We start from the raw sequence: 17,533 nt of genomic DNA, 5'->3' as shown, positions 1-17,533 counted from the left end.
CTTCCAATACTATGTTGAATAGGAGTGATGAGAGAGGGCATCCTTGTCTTGTGCCAGTTTTCAAAAAGAATGCTTCCAGGTTTTGCCCATTCGGTATGAAATTGGCTGTGGGTTTGACATAAATAGCTCCTATTATTTTAAGATACTTTCCATCAATACCTAGTTTATTGAGTGTTTTAAGACTGAAGTGGTGTTGAGATTTATTGAAGGTCCTTTCTGCATCTACTGAGATAGTCATGTGGATTTTGTCATTGGTTCTGTTTATGTGATGGATTACGTTTATTGATTTTCATATGTTGAACCAGCCTTGCATCCCGGGGATGAAGCTGACTTGATCATAGTGGGTAAGGTTTTTAATGTACAGCTGGATTTGGTTTGCCAATATTTTATTGAGGATTTTTGCACTGATGTTCATCAGGGATAATGAACTGAAATTTTCTTTTTTAGTTGTGTCTACGCCAGGTTTTATCAGGATGATGCTGGCCTCATAAAATGAGTTAGGGAGGAGTCTCTCTTTTTCTATTGCTTGGAATGGTTTTAGAAGGAATAGTACCAGCTCCTTTTTGTACCTCTGATAGAATTCGGCTGTGAATCCATCTTCTGTATTTTTATAGAGACATGGTTTCAACATGTTGGTCACCCTGGTTTTGAACTCCTGGCCTCAAGCAATCCATCTGCCTCAACCTCCCAAAGTGCTGGGATTACAGTCCTGAGCCACTATGTCGGGCCCCAAATTTGTTTTCAAAACACATTAGTAAAAAGCAGGCTCAACCTGCATGCAGTATATCTGCCTGAAGACCTAGTTAGTCAAAACTCATATTCTTTCCCCATAGAAATAAACTTGAAGAAAGGAAGATGGCAATTCAAAACCTGTATGTGGACATATAACTATTTAATTCAAGAGAAACACTCAATGGAAAATCAAGAAGCAATGCTGAGAAAACGCAAATATATTAACTACACTCCACAGCATGGCAGTTACCTGGGTATAAGCCAAATGGCTTCTAAAATCACTGGCATGCAGTTGCTTTTTAACACTAGGACTAACACCACCACTTACTGAATCCTTGGATGACATTATTATGAGAGGTTAAAGATTTAAAATTATAAAAACAGTAACTGTTAAAATAGCATAAACATTCACAAACTCACTGGCAGAAGTTCCAACTAATGTAAAACTCTGCAAAGTCCAGAAATATTGGTGTTTCTGTTTACCAGCAAAAGAGATGCTGCCATGCAGCAATAATGTAAACAGATTTTACATTCATCTAGGGTTGTAATTTTCAAATTTTGAACATAATGATGTTTACTGACATTTTAATAATATGCTCAGTTTAAATAATCTGAATTTGCATAAGCACATACTGTATTTCGCTGTTTCACTGGCTTGTATAGATACAACACACATCTCAAGAATTTTAAGATCTAGAACAACATTCCCATTCAGTTTTTCATTCTGCAGGTAGTTGGTGAGCACCTGCCAGAACTCTGCTGGGTCCATAGTAGATACATAATACATATCTAATTTAGAATTTTCACTCAAATCACATTTCACCAGATAAATCTTTATTTCACCTAATAAAGATTTCCAGATCTCAACTGACGATCTACTTATTTCAAAAATTTAGCATATGAAAAGAGGGTGATTTAAGCATATTTTGAGATTTGCAAGCATCTGCTCTTTACTAAAGATCTGACCAATAGAGACTCTATAGATATAATATCAAAAAGAGTAAAAAATATAGAGTAGAAATACAAAAAAACTAACCTAAAAGGTCGCCAAATCCATCCAGATAATCACACCACAACCTCTGGAAATCAATTATCCCATCAATCCTTTTCTGTATCACAGTCCATCCACCTCCTCTGTAATCCATGTCACACATTACCTAAAACCAGCACAGAAAAGACCAAAATATACACTATTATTTTTAGTATTTGATAATGTACCATTCATGCTTCATCCTTAAACCTAGACAAAGAGAAGATACTGCCACTGAGTTTTCAATGCAATCCTATGCCATTAATTTATTCAGATTGATTTATATCTCTAGAAATAATAATACTGTTTATTATAAAATAATCCTGTAATTAACCTAAATAATACTGTTTATTATAAAAGAAATTTGTAACTAACCTAATTACAGTCCCTATAACAATCATTTTTAAAAATATGTATTTGCAATATTTTAAGGTTATCCTTTTACTTCTCAACTTTATAAATAGTCTTCAGTTTGTATAACAGTATTGCTCTGATGTGGCAGAGCAATGTATATCTTTATAAACTAAACTTTTGAATTAAAACACGTGTGTGTGTGTGTGTGTGCGTGTGTGTGTGTGAGAGAGAGAGAGAGAGAGAGAGAGAGAAAGATGTTCATGTGCTTGTCTTTGCTCTTTTCTCCCACAAGCCTGGAAGGCCTGTGTTCAGACTAGCATTTTCAGAGAGAAAGGCATGATCTGTACCCACTTGGCAGGTGCTCATAGGCACATCTGTTGATGCTGTGTAAAATGCCCCTTAAAAGGACCCCTGTAGGGGTCCCATAGAAGTAATATAGGGAAGAAATCAGAGCAAAAATCTCCATCGGAAACTTCCCGCATTGAGACAGAGAAAAGGCATTGTGGAGGAAGTTAAGAAACCAGCACTTTCCCACAAAATAGGTGATTAAGCATCCCACTCTTCACAAAATTAGAAGCCTTCCTTTTCCACATCTGTTCAGATCCAGTTTTGAATCTGTAGCTGAAGTAATTTAGGTAATTTTAAAACTATTTCCCACCTAATTTCCAATTTTTTGACATCTTGTCAATAGATTTTATATAAAATAATGGTAGTAGCTCTAAGAAGAGAAATTAGTAGAATCTACTTAGGAAAAAAATGACTTTATTATGCAATAAAGACTATCAATAAGGTATAAGTATCATAAACTTTCTTCTGCACAAAGAAGTGTCCATGGAAATATATATATATATATATTTATATATATATATTATTTATATAAATATTATTAACACACAAAAATATATTTCATCAATATGGATAGTCTCCAATAGAAATTTCTGTTAGATATCCTTGCAGAAACTACTAATGATAGACATAAGAGTAATTTATTTTATCAATTTCAGAATGAATCAGCTTCTCAATCTGCCTTGCACCCCACTGAAAGGGTTTTTAAATTGTTAATTTCTTATATGATCACATAAAACCATCTATCATCAAAAGAAATTATAACCATATACAAGAAGGGAAGTCAAAAGTGTTTTTAGTAAGCTCCAAGGCAAAGCACATTATTATTTTCTAATATCCAAAGGCTAATTAAAGCAAGCAAGTATTTATATTGCATAGTTCTGCCTGCTATAGTGCTGCCTATTATAAGGATAATAATAAGCTTTTACATCAAATGGGTTTACTTTAAAGAGTGTAACCATGGAAACACAAATAGAAATGGGAAAGACAGACTCTAGCTCTTTTACTAATTCATGTTTTGGGCATTAGAATTCTACAAAACCAAAATTTTGAAACTAGAACTTTACCTAATTTATTTAAAAATTTCCAGGAAAAAATATTAAAACAATTTAAATTTTAATATAAATTAAATTGGTTGGATATTTATCTTATCTCACATAATAAGGGAAAACTTTACCTCAAATGGGTAGCTAGATCCTTCTGGGTGGATTATGTATAAACCACTCGGTGTTTTAGTGACAGAGCCAATGGTATCCTTAATATCAGTGCAATCTAAACCTAGAAAAGGAAAATTATTTAATTGGGATTATTTTCAAGTGTATATTTAAGGTAATCATTTTACTATTGATTGTGCTATTATCATTTCTATTAAAAATATTATTTTAACTTCAAAATGAAAAATGATCACAATTTTAGAAATAAGAAGAAAATATAAGGGATTAAAGAATTTATGCTGCAATAAGCCTTCACTTATAATATGACTGTTAGTGATAAATTTTCTATACTGTTTAAAATTTTCATTTGGGATCTACACTTATTAAACATATTTTATAATTACACATTCTCTTTACCAATAAATAATGCCCTTTTAGAAATTTAGGTTTATCTTAGAAGATATAATGTGTAAAGGAAATCTGTGTGAATAGGGAGGAGAAAATTGAAAGGAATAAGCAGATGAAGCACCACAGTCACATCTTTCACCACTTTATTCCCAACTTCAGAGACTGATGTGTTTGGGACCACTAATACCAGTAGCCAAAGGAAGAAACGGGGAAATCACTTTCTCCACCAAGAAATTATGCCTGAGGTTAGAGCCTACTCTGTTTACAACAATTAGAACTATAGCACCCCGTAATTACCTTCTCCAAAGCACTCATCTCCCCAGGATTGTAAACATGTGTATGTGGATACAGATATTACATTTTCTGGAAGATACTCTACTCTGTAGCGTCTTTTATAAATGAAATAAATTCAGCCCTTAGAGTGTCCATTATCCAAATGCCTGCCTTAACATCCTATTCTACTCCTAACACTTTACTTCATAGTGTTATGCTAACCATTTACATAGTAAGGTATTACATAAAGCACTTACCATCATGCCCAGTACACCCAAACAATGCAGAAAAAGCCATGTACAAAAAGTTAGCTATAAAAAGTCATTTGCTTTTCCCTTCATCTCCAGGATACATAGATTTGTTGCCAGTGTCCTTAACTGTTAAGAGACAGTCTTATAATGACTTTATGCTCAGAGACATGATAGAAGTTCACACTGAAGGACTGATCTGGGTTGAAGCATCTGCTTTATCATTATCTTTCAAATTAAAGTGAACAGGTTATTTTGATATTTCTGGGCTGGATATTTCTTATCTGATGGTCTCGATCACAGCAAGCCTTTGTATTGCTCTTCCTATGCATCGGGCAATATTTTAAGAGACTTTACTGTATTTTTTCATTTAATCCTCACTTCAACTATAAGAGGTAGGTGCTATCAGTTTGCTGATGAGAAAACATATCAAGAGAGCAACAGGTCAGAAATTTGAAACCAATGATTCTGACATCAGAAGCCATGCTCCTGACTACCACATTATACCTGCTTTGGGGCAGTTATGGGAAATAAATGAGATATAATAAACTAATTTTTTATAACAAAATAACGTGAGAAAGTGCCTGTCTTCCTACCTACTACGTAGAAGATTTTCAGGCACTGTTAGTTATCTTCTTCGAAGAAGAACATGAAGATCATTTTCTAGGCCCTCAATAATATTTATTTGCTTGAAATGTTCTGGGATAAAGTCATACTTCTAAAATTTATAGGGCATTTTTCTTAAAAGCCCAAGCCTCTAGGAATTAATATTCTGTATTTTGGTATAAAAAGTGCTAACTTTCAGTTTATTCTTGTCTTACATTTCTCTTTCCTTTCAAATTTTATGCCTCAATTTGAAACTTTTCAAGCATGTCAGAAACATTTTTTATAGGTGGGAGGAACTTTGAAACTTTCTTTTCTATCTGAAGATGAATTATTAATAAGATGTAAACTGGGATCCCAGAATAAAGCTACAGAAAGCTATGCTATTTTCAACAGTTTCAGGGTATCTTTATACAGCCATGGCTTTCAAATGCTTGAAAAAGCTTCCCATTTTAAGAAAGTTCACACTGTGTGGTGAAATTTGCTTAATCGCAGGTATTAGCCCTCCAGTCTGTTAGAGAATGGTGAGCTGTATTTTTTAAACAAAACTTTTAAATGCATCGACCTGTCCAGGAAAATTTTAAGCAGTGAAAGACAAACATGAAAAGGCTGCAATACCAAAGTTCTCACCATGTGACTGAACTGGTCTGTGAGGAAAAGGATCCAGTTGTTTTCTAAAAACGTCTGTAGTCAAAAGGAGAACGCGATTCATGAGCTCGTTAACCTAAACACATGCATACACATTTAAGTAAATTTATATTTGAAGAAATTGCCATCTGTAAGCCTCATATAAACCCAGCTCTGAAATACATAATAGTGATTATGTATTTCATTCTTCTAGATTGATTTCTTACTGCTTTAACAAAGAATAAAGGCAAAACTAAATAGCAATCATTAAATGTTATAGTATCTACCTCCTTAACATTGATTTTATCTACCCCTATTTCTGCCTTTGGCTGCTCTTGCACATCTGTCTTTCATACCTTGCCCAAACTATTGCTGTAGTTTCTTACCTCCTCCCTTGGCTCTTCCTCAAGTCATTCGCCGCACAAGTTGTTGATCAGATTGTGGCATTTCCCTGCTTAAACACTGCAGTGGCTCCTTGGTGTCATATGATTTGGTTCCTGACTATTCCTATAGTCAGCTTTCCTTAAATACTCAGCCTCACCAGACACTCCACCCTGCACCAACTCCAAGAAGTCTCCTCAGAATGGAATGTCCTCCTCTCCTTATCCAACTTTTATGACTTTTAAAACATTTATTCATCCTTCATGACAGTTCACAGACTTTCTCCTCCAGGAAGCTTTCTGGCATCTGAGAGTTCCATTTTGTGCCATTCTAATAACAACCACAATTTTTTCAATACATTTTAATGCTCCACTAGACTGCATATCCCTTGAATGAAAGGCAACTTTTTTATTGCTTTTTGTTTGCCTGGAGCTTACTATGGTGCCTCTAACATAGTATGTGCTAAATAGAGGTCTGAACATGAATGCATTAAAAAAAAATTATACCTCCAGCTAACTATACATCAAAGTGCACATGCAATAACGATGCAATATTAAAACATCTGTACCTGATTAGTTAAATAATCCAAGGAAGCTTGTTGCTCATCCATCATATTTCTTAGTAGTTTTTTGGTACTTCTTGTGTAGGAAACAATAGAACTTTGTAAATTTCCTTAACCATAATAAAAAGTGACTGTTAAATATTATATTGTTGTGGAAAATTATTACAGTGAAAAACAGTGCATTTTACATGATTTTGGATATGTATGTTAACTCAGTAATATCTCAGTTTATCTTAATACTCAGAATTACATATTTGAGTTAGTATACATTTTGTTTAACTCAGGATTAACCAAGGAAATGATTGTCTCAATACTTCTTAATGAAACTATGCTTCCTACTAATATAGATTACCCAGAATAATTAATCTGTTATTATTAAGAGACAATGTTCTGATTATAAAGTCTCACTTTATAAGATGAGAAATACAGAGGCAGGAGGTATGGGATTTATCAATCCTTATTATATAAGAAAGTTAATGGTAACAATTTTATACCAGGCAGTTAATTTTAAAACTACATCTTTATTTTAATTTTTCTATTAATATTATATTTGTATTTAATTAAATTGCTAGCACATGCATATACATACACAAAATAAATCTTAGTCAAAGATTTTGGTTATTTGGTTTCTGACTAAGCATTTACTATACATTTTCCTTTTAAAAATGTTTTTATTTTAAAAGAAAATTTCTTATAGAAAAGTTGCAATAGCAGTACAAATAACTTTTTCCTAATGCCTCTGAGACCATGTTGCCATGATGTACCACCATGCTATCTCAGTGTGTAGTTCTTACACCAAAGACATTTCTAATAAAACAACCATCAAAATTAGGAAATAAACATGGACTACCTGTATCTCTCAGAACCTATGCGAGTTTTACCCAAGATAGCAATAATGATGCCCTCTATAACAAAAGGGCCCCCGCATTATTACATATGTTATTCTTTACAAATGTATTTTCCTTCTAAATTTCTTTCCACCAGCAATAGAATCACATTAATAAATCTTGATATTTTAAATTCTACCTCACTCAGCTTCATCTCTCTTTTTTTATTTTTAGTCTCTCACTTTCTATTAGTTTTTTCCTGAATTTAGACATCTGTCTTAATAGGCCTAGAGCCCCACTCATTTATTTGAGAAGCCTGAGACCCTTGTGCTACACACAGAATTAGCTACATGGGAAAAGGATCCATTCATTTACCAGATATTTATTAAGCAGCTATTATTTGCCAAACAATAAAGACAAATAAAATTCTGGCCTAGAATGATCAGGATGTGTAGAACTTTTCAACGTGTACCCTAAAAAAAATAAATTATGTAACCTTATTATTGTGTTTATTTTAATACTTACTACACATGAAATGCTTTTCTTCGCGTGCAATTTTTGTTTTAACATCACATGATTCCTCACAGTCTTCCTTACAAACAGTATCATTACTTTTACTTCCATCTTTTGCATTAGATACATCTTCTACAATGTTAACTACTGGAGAGTCCTTTACATTAAAAAATAAAAATAAGAAAAAATACCTTAAACATGTTGTATGACCTAATACATAATAAATAAGAAGACTATAGGGAAAAGCTTAGATTTCAGGAAAGGCAAGGCTTATCAGAGAAAAATGAGCTGTTTAATTTAAACTTCCACAAATAAACCTGATGAGTAAATAAAACCTAATGAACCAGTTTCTTAATTTCCTAGGTAGTCACTCACAGGACGATATTTGAAATATGAAAGTTGTGGAACAGCTTTTTTTTTAAGCAAAGTGATTTTTTATTACCCACCAGATATTTCATCAAAAAGTTGTAGGCTAGTTTTTAATCTAGGCCTGACATATCTTTAAAATTTTTTCATAAGAAATTTGTTGAGTCAATCCTCAGTATTTTATAGCTTCTTTAGTTTAAAAATGGTAACATTTAAGCAATTTTTCAACATTTCTAAATCAATGTTTTAATTGTTTCATAAATTATATTTGGTAGTATGATTAATCTTTTCAAAATTCTAATATATGTCTTGAAAGCTAATCATGCTTTCCTAGCTAATATAATATTGCTAAAATTCTTACCGTAGAATGATGTACACAGTTACCTTGTACAGCTTCTCCACAAATAAAAATACATACATTGAAGAATAAGAGTGAGGCTTGGGCTAGAGACATCATATTTTTCTTGGATAGATGAAAACACTTCTTCAAATATCAGTCAGCTCTCTGTGGAAAGAACTACAGAGCATAGAGTCTTCAGTTAAAAATCTCTGGAAAGCGTACAACAAAAACAGAAGCCAATACTTACTAGTTTCCATGCCCTCGTTTGAAACAACACCCTTCATATGCTTCATATGAAAAACAAGGTAGCCTCTGGCGATCCTGATATTTTAACTTGCATAATTCCTTTTTAATCATTTCACGTCTGCATTAGGAATCCAAGCTTTTGTAATATAGGCAACAAATAGATAAATAAGTAAATAAATAAATGATAAATGTAGATAGATTAAATAAAGCATGAATTTATAAATTCATCTAATTTTTGGCAGCCAGTCTTTTTTTGCCTTGGAAAAAAAATGCTTTTGATAAGCTATTCATCAATAACTGCAAACTGCTTGCAAAAAAAACATAATAAGGAAGTAGAAATGACTGATGGAATAGGAAAAAAATTACCTTGGAACTATTTCTAGAAAATGCTAAGTAGAAATTTGATCAAGGTGGACATCCAGAGCATATAATTCAGACTTAAAATATACTTTTTAAATGCCAAATTTTTTTGGACTGTAATCTGTATGTTTTACAACTGTATTGTTGAAACTATAAAAATTCTGAACATCAGAGAAATAATGTTACTGCAAATGACCACTCTTTGAAGGTTAATAGATCAATGTCTTCAAATTTTCCCTTTCAATGTCTCCTTCCCTTCATTCTACAAATGTGCCTAAGTCTTCATTATCCTAAAATTAAGAGGCAAGGCAAAACTTTCCTGCATCTTGCTCTGGTTCAAAATACTATTTTCTCCATCTCCTTTCCTAATCTGAGAGCTACCATAGTTTTTATATTACTAGTACAATGCCTGATACATAGAGGCACTCAAATATTTTCTTTTTTTTTTTTTTTTTTTTGAGATGGGGTTTCATCTGTTCTTAGTTTAAGGTCATTGATTTGTGTACTTTCTGCTTTTTTTCTTTTGAGATGGAGGCTTGCTCTGTCACCCAGGTGGAGTGTAGTGGTATGATTTCAGCTGACTGCAACCTCCGACTCCCGGGTCCAAGCGATTCTCCTGCGTCAACCTCTCGAGTAGCTGGGAGTAACAGGGGCGCGCCACCACGCCCAGCTAATTTTTGCATTTTTAGTAGAGACGGGGTTTCACCATATTGCCCAGAATGGTCTTGATCTCTTGACCTCGTGATCCACCTGCCTCGGCCCCCAGAAGTGCTGGGATTACAGGCGTGAGCCACTGCACCTGGCATCAAATATCTTAATGAAGAAACAGGTTAAAATAATTATCTGTTCTCTGACTTGACTTTCTTACCACCTACTATTTAAACCTAAACAATCTTATTTGTGGCAATCACTTTCTCAGAGTTTCTCCAGTGAGACAGTATGAGATGGTTGGGAGTGCCACCCCGAGACCAGATTGCCTAATTTAAAGATTAGTTTCAACACTTCCTTTCCCTGGAATCTTGGACAAAGTTACCTAATATTGGCACAGCTCAGCTGCCTCCTTTGTATTATGGAAATTGTTGTATGGATTAAATGATTAATATATGTAACATTGCTGACGATATTGATGACCTTTATAATTTATATTAGTACACAAATACGTATGTTTTAATCTTAAATTTCCAGTTGAAGCCTTATAAAATTGAAGTGAAAGTGGCAGAACTTTAGCAGAAGTTGGCAGAACTTTAAATCGGCCAGATGTTAAAATTCTTTGTTCTTTCACAGCTTGCCCAGAGACCAAATCAGGAAATTCTTATTTGAGCAAGAAAATACTTCAGCAGAAGATGGAAAAAAAACATAGCCTCAGCCAAGACAAGAGCAAAAGCACAAAAAATTGTCCATCAAAGCTGCCACATGGTTGCAATACTTGTTGAATTAAATAAGAAGGAGGCCATTGCCCAAGGCTGTCTCTGTACTTTGAGTTCCTCTGTAGCAAACTGCAGCCTGACTTACGAATATATTTTTTGTAACAAATAGCTGAGTTTCAACAAATCATAGGCAGCCAACAAATCAGAGCATGCCCAAATATGATAAACACCTAGCTGTGTCAATCACATGATTCCTCTGCTTTGCTTCTGTGTCCTATAAAAGCTTGCTGCTCATGCTGCTGGGTGGAGCTCTCTGAACTTCTTCTGGTTCTGGGTGCTGCCCAATTCATAAATCATTCTTTGCTCAAATAAATTCTGTTTAATTTCTGTTCTAGAGGTTTAAAAAATAATATTCAAAGTAGATAAGCTATGAGAATATGCTTTATAACCATAAAGTGGTTATTATTTGTTTCCTTTGTAAATCAGTTTATGACACCACATTAATGAAATTGCATATCTAATAGACATCTCACATTTAACATGTTTGAAGCCTAATTCTTATTTCTTATTCTGCCCCTACCTATTCTTTCCCATCTTAGTAATGGCAATACACTTTATCCAATCGTTCAAGCTCCAAATCTGAGAGTTACATTTGACTTCTTCTCTCACTTACTGCAACCATCCATCAACACATCCTACTGGCTCAAGGTTCAAATTGTAAACACTTCTTGCCACCTCCATTGCTACCATCCCAGTCCAACTCCACCATATCTCACCCACCCTGCACTGATAATTTTCTAACTATCCTCATTGTTTCTGGTCTTATCTCCTATACTCTGATTTTCCCTGCAACAACTAGAGGGTCTCTTTAAAGGTTAAATAAAATGTGTTACTCTTCTAATCAAAACTCTTCAACAGATTTCCCTCCTTTGAAAGTTAGATTTTACATACAAGTCCCCTCTAAATCTGGGCCGTGTACTTCTCCAATCTCATCTGTTCACACACTTCCCCATAATATGGTTTGGATCTGTGTCCTAGCACAAATCTTTTTTTTTTTTTTTTTTTGAGGTGGAATCTTGCTCTGTCACCCAAACTGGAATGCAATGGCACAATCTTGGCTCACTGCAACCTCTGCCTGCCAGGTTCAAGTGATTTTCCTGCCCCAGCCTACCAAGTAGGTGGGATTGCAGGCACTTGCCACCATGTCCAGCTAATTTTTGTATTTTTGGTAGAAATGGGGTTTCACTATGTTGGCCAGGCTGGTCTCGAACTCCAGTGACCCACCTGCCTCAGCTCCCAAAGTGCTGGGATTACAGACGTGAGCCACCATGCCTGGCCTCCCCATCCAAATCTGATGTTAGAATTGTAACCCCCGATGTTGGAGGTGAGATCTGATGGAATATGATTGGATCATGAGGGTGAATTTCCCCACTGATGTTGTTCTCATGATAGTGAGTTCTCATGAGATCCAGTTGTTTTAAAAGTGTGTGACACCTCCCACTCTTTCAGTCCTGCTCCTGCCATGTAAGAGCCTGCTTCCACTTTTCCTTCTACCATGAGTAAAAAGCTCCCTAAAGACTTTCCAGAAGCAAATGCTGCCATGCTTTTTGTACAGCCTGCAGAACCATGAGCCAATTAAACCACTTTTCTTTATAAATTACCCAATCTCTGGTATTTCTTTATAGCAATGGGAGAACTGCCTAATACACCCTACCTCTCTATTCCAGCCACAGTGGTCTTGTGCTGTTCTTTGAGCACAACACTACAATTCTGTCCTCACAGCCTTTTGTACTCACAGCCCCCGTGCCTTTATTCTTCATCCAGACACTTGAATGGCAACCTCTTTCCTTCATTCAGGCGCCTGTCCTCATTTCCCTTCTTTGGGGGCCTTTCCTGAGCACTCTCTCACAGATAGGACTGACATTGGTCTCTATCCCCCTCCACTATCCCACTCTCCATATAGCACTTTTCACTACCCTAATATGTTCTAGTGGGGAAGAAAAATAAATATAAGCTTCATGAACATAAGGACTTTGAAGTTTTATTCACTGTATCCCTAGCACCTAGAAAGTGCTTAGCACATAGTAGGCGCTCAATGTATATTTCCTTAACAAAAGAAGGCATTGTTTTATGGTTTCAAAGTGTGAAAGTGAAAGAATATAATATATGCAACTCAGGTGCCCCTTCTGATAAGATATAGGGATTTTAGTGCAATATTCTTCTTTAATGCTTGAATCACAATTGCCTTTCCTGTCAAGAAATAAAATTTATAAAATCCACAATTTTTTTATTATCCAAATATCTAATCCTAAAGTCTCTTCCCATAAGTAACACTGACAAAAGTGTCATGACAAAATCAAGGGTCACAATGTTCAGAGCCCCTTGGGCCCTGCCTGTCTAAAAGAATCTAGGACTATACAACTTAAATAGAAAGTGGAAAGCCTGCTTAATATTTTGAAGAAATAAAGAACTTAAAGGTCAAAACAACCTATTATTTTTTTTTAAAGCTGGCAACATTGTTTGATATTTCTTTTCTTCTTGGTTGTTACTGTAAAACGATATTTGAATGAAGAATAATTATATAAGTCTAAACTGAAATAAAATCCTAACCCCCCCACTGACCGAATAGAACCCCTCTTGGCCAAGAAGACCCTGAGAAAATGTTAAAACTGAGCTCCCTGCTGTAATAGGATGAGAAGTTAGATATGCCTCATTATATCCTCTTTCTGTTGTAGTTTAGGCACAGCTGACCAGCATTAATGTTAAAATAGAGATCATAAGACTGGCAAAACAGATGCTTGGTGGCAATAAGGTATCAAATTACAAATAGGACCTAAGGCCATCCCAGGCAAGGGTTAAGTCATGCACCCCTACACTTAAAGAATAAACTATGTTTTAACTGCCACAATGTTTCTGTTTTTCTCTAGCAGGTTAAACAAACACTGGCCTTGAGATAAGCGATAGTAAAACAAGGTAGCTCACCACCAGACACTGACTAACTGACTCCTGTTCCACAAGCCATAACTACAGCTTTGGTTGGACAAGAGACTGATTTCAATAACTTTCTCTGATAAGAAGAGCACCAACCATGAGGTAGTTCTGGGTGGTCTAAGGCCACTGCTCTCTTAAGAGTCTTTGTGTTCTAAAAAATTTAGACATAATAGGGCATAATTGTAATGCAGTTAAGTGTTAAATCTCTAGGCCAAAATGAACATGAATTATATGTTACATTCATGTTTGTTCAATACACATGCATCAGAACTACCTTCAAAAATATTCATAGCTTCTCCTATAACCTATGAATTATGCATGGTTAGCCAACTTTTTCAGCATAAATCTCCCACCTCAGCCTCTCCTCCTTCAAAGTACCTGCCTCTCTAGGCTTCAGGCTGTAACCTTTTCTTCTCCTTTCTAGATTTATAAATTACTTTTTTAAAATTAACATAAGCAAGGATTTGTAGGCACTGAGAAATCAAATTATGCTTCTTAGTGCTAATATATGAAGCCACAAAGCAGTGCTAATCATGCCTAAATACTCCAAATAGCAACCCTAACATTCCATTACTCATCTGTACTTTGCACTGCCCTTCTTTGCTCAGATCAGCCATGGGGAGACAAACTTGGGATGACAGCCTTGGGAATAGAATCAAGGCCATTGCCTGTGGGTAGGCCAATTAAAACCTTGCCAAGATAGTGAAGTGTCCAATTGTATACATTTAGGTTTTTGTGTCAGAATTGTATATTTTATCCTGTTAGCGTAGAGACTTAATGTGTTTTGTGTCTTAAATCGAAACTGGATTTATTGTGGCACTTTAAAATTTGTCCCCGGAGTACACTCCAATTTGAGTCATTGCAACGACGTTTGCAAAGATTGTTTTAAATACTTTCAACTGGAAAAGTTTATTATTTGAACTCTAAAAATGAACAAATTAATTCACAAAGGCAAAGACATTAGAATGGTGGGTGAATGATCTTTATTTGGTCTGTACATTCTGCTTCCAATCTGGGAATTTTCCCAAGAAAACACTGAAATACTGTCAGAATTTACATGTGCATTTACATTAGGCTCCAACAATCAGATTGAGCCTTTTTCAAAATTTTCACTTGCATAGCCATTAAACCAGTGGCTCAAAAGTCCACTTAATTTTCCCTACTTCCCAAAACCATTTTGATGCGATGCTCTCTTTTGGCATATCTTCCCAAGTGATTGCTAGGTTTGCTGTGATGGTCCATTTCCAGAATCTGGCAGCAAGGCAAGAACCATTAGGAGGCTTTGAAATGTAGACCTTATAAGTAGGGCAAAGGCAAGGAAGACGACTGCAGAGGGGGAATGCCAGAAGCATTACCGAGTGGATGAGAGAATGCAGAGAAGGAAAATTTCTACTTCACAAAAACATTTTAAACAGACAGTGTTTGGGGATAGTGATGCCACTGAAAGACTCACAACTCAAAATGTCACAACAGGATTCAGTAGTTTAACAAATTCAACTCCAAATTATCCCCCAGACAATCATTGCAGAATCCTCCCGGTGGCAATTGCGTGCATCTGGGGATTTCACATCTCCTTGTCTTTCGTCGCTGTCAATACTGCCACAGAAACACTCATAAAAAGTGGCTAGAACTGGATCAGGCTCTGAAACACCACTCAGCTCACCCCACCCGCAATAACGCAGGTCCCTAGGGATGCCCAGGTTGCCACAGGCCACTAGAAGCTGGCGGGGCCGCCGGCGCCTGCGATTGGCTGCCTCAGGCACATCGTCCCGCCCCGCCCTGTAGCTCCACCCAGGTTTCCGTTGTCAAGGACGCAGCGTCGGTTGGTTATCAAGATGGCGGCTGCGGGGTTGATGCTGCCCCCTCTGCTATTGCCAGGCGAGGTCGCCCCTGCCTCAGCTGCCATCGCGACTACAGGCACCGGTGCCGCTGCGCGGGAGCTAGGGCTATCGCGGCCAACCCTTCCGTGACGCGCAGCCTGAGAGACGGAGTGTAGGGAGGGGCAGAGCAGGAGGAGGAGGAAGCCAGAGCTGCCATGAGGGAGGCGCTGGGGGCGATCGAGGAGGCGGCGCTGAGGTGAAGGATGCTGGCTGGGAGGCCCGGAGCCCGGAGCGCGATCGGGGGACTGGGCACTGAATCATCGAACAACTTCGACAGAGCCTGCCTTGGCCCTCGGGAGAGCGGCGGGCATCACCGACCTAGCGGTTACCTGTATCCTTCCCAGCTTGTGGCTGCCAGTGTAGCGATGTTGAAACCGGGGCCCATCTTTTTTCCAATTAGATTCCCATTACCTTTGACGCAGGGTGATCAAAACTAGCAAGTCATCTTAGTACAGATATTTGCTTTAGCAACTGACGCGGCTCACCTTAGACCTGAAATTATATCATTTTATCCAATTCTGTGGCTGCTTCCCCCACCACTCTGTTATCCTACTCCCATTCTTCAACTTTGTAACATTTTTGTGAATTTTAAAATACATCAACTACGTATTCTATGGGGATTATTTTTTACCTTCTAGAATTATGCCATTATGTTCTTTACTTACATATTAGCTACTTCCTAATTTGTCGTACTACTTAGAGAAACTGCACAAATAAGTTAAATGTTTTGCTATCTTAAAGAGTCCATTTTAACAGTTGTCCTAACATAGCCCTAAATCCATTTATCAGAGCCGCTAAAGCCTACACAGTTTGGTACGTTGTTTTGTTTTCCATCTTTGCCCAGTCTGTTGTCAGAGCGACAGAAAGGAGGAAATGAGAAGCAGGGGACCCGGACGCTTTACAATCTGGATTATCTCTGACTTTTCTCTAAGAGTTGGTTAAGCCCAACTTGATGTTGCTCTTGGTTGCACTGTAGAAAATGGAAAGAGGAGAACTATTTTGTTCTTAAACCCTGTAAGTCCTATTTATTCTTTTAGAGACTGTTGTGATGATTAGAATTTAACCTTTTATTCCCAAAGGATTTGATTGGCAATGATGATGATGGTAATCGTCTTCATTCTTGTCAGACTTGAATGTCTTCTCTTTCCAAGTTAACCCTGTTTTCTTATCCCCTTTGTCTCCAACTTCTAGGATGTTCTTTGTACTCTTACAATTTTAGCAGCAAGTCAACAATTTGTATTGAGTGCCTGCTCTTTGGCTGACTCTGTTCTATGTTCTAGGGATACAGATCTAGTGAGGAAGACAAATATGTATAGAGTTTCACTAAAAGTAAAATATCTCTCCTCCGATCCTGCTTTCTTCAAGCTTCCATCCCTTCAGTCTTTTCTTTCTTGGGGCAAGTTCTCAAAATGGTAGCCTGCAATAGCAGCTTCTCGTTCCTAAGATCTATTCATTATTAACCCCATTCAGTTTGGCTTTTGCCCTTTCTACTCCCCAAAACTGCCCACTTAAAGATGTACTCTAAAATGAACACAGTCATTTTCTGTATGGATTTAATTCTGGCCCCTTGACGTTATATTTTCTTGGACACAACTGCTATTACACTGACCCTGATTTATCTCTAAGCCAGAAAATAGGGAAATACGGCAAATGGCTCATTGAGAGTGCATTTTTTTATTATTTTCATTAATAAAATGGTTGTAGGCTTCATTTTTTAAATTTTATGTGGTATAAATTTTGATACAAGTGCCAAATAAAATATTCATAAATAGAATCCAGCAATACTTTGAATGAACATGAGCAAATAGACTCTATTCCAGAATTAGAATGACATTTCCTATAAATAAATATAACACTAAAAAAGATACTTAAAGGCCAAAGGTATAGTTAAAATTAAGCAAATTATAAATGATCATTTTAATAGAT

General features: G+C 36.3%; 2 protein-coding genes across 7 annotated transcripts in view; one reads left to right on the top strand and one right to left on the bottom strand.

Moving 5' to 3' along the window:
- The window catches only part of ANGPTL5 (angiopoietin like 5), a 24,142-nt gene extending 7,992 nt beyond the window's left edge, over positions 1-16,150 (bottom strand). Inside the window, exons 1-7 of the mRNA XM_017532835.2 lie at positions 15,937-16,150; positions 8,785-8,940; positions 8,070-8,214; positions 6,724-6,827; positions 5,778-5,871; positions 3,639-3,739; positions 1,769-1,889 (exon numbers count right to left, since the gene is read on the bottom strand). Of these exons, the coding sequence (XP_017388324.1) occupies positions 1,769-1,889; positions 3,639-3,739; positions 5,778-5,871; positions 6,724-6,827; positions 8,070-8,214; positions 8,785-8,880 (661 nt within the window). The 5' untranslated portion in view covers positions 8,881-8,940; positions 15,937-16,150. The remainder of the gene's footprint in view (positions 1-1,768; positions 1,890-3,638; positions 3,740-5,777; positions 5,872-6,723; positions 6,828-8,069; positions 8,215-8,784; positions 8,941-15,936) is intronic.
- CEP126 (centrosomal protein 126) overlaps positions 14,697-17,533 on the top strand; it is a 102,294-nt gene continuing 99,457 nt past the window's right edge. For 5 of the 6 annotated variants that reach the window (XR_001826619.2, XM_037740159.1, XM_017533083.2 and 2 more), the window contains exon 1: positions 14,697-15,938. Coding sequence is in view for 4 of the 6 variants with exons in the window: in XM_017533083.2 (XP_017388572.1) it covers positions 15,811-15,938 (128 nt within the window). In the remaining 2 variants the exon portion in view is untranslated. The remainder of the gene's footprint in view (positions 15,939-17,533) is intronic. The other variant, XM_017533084.2, reaches the window with a different exon arrangement.

This window comes from Cebus imitator, unplaced genomic scaffold, assembly GCF_001604975.1.
Source record: "Cebus imitator isolate Cc_AM_T3 unplaced genomic scaffold, Cebus_imitator-1.0 Scaffold79, whole genome shotgun sequence".
Taxonomy (NCBI): domain Eukaryota; kingdom Metazoa; phylum Chordata; class Mammalia; order Primates; family Cebidae; genus Cebus; species Cebus imitator.
Note: the sequence above shows the minus strand (reverse complement) of the source record. Positions and strands in the feature narration are given on the sequence as shown.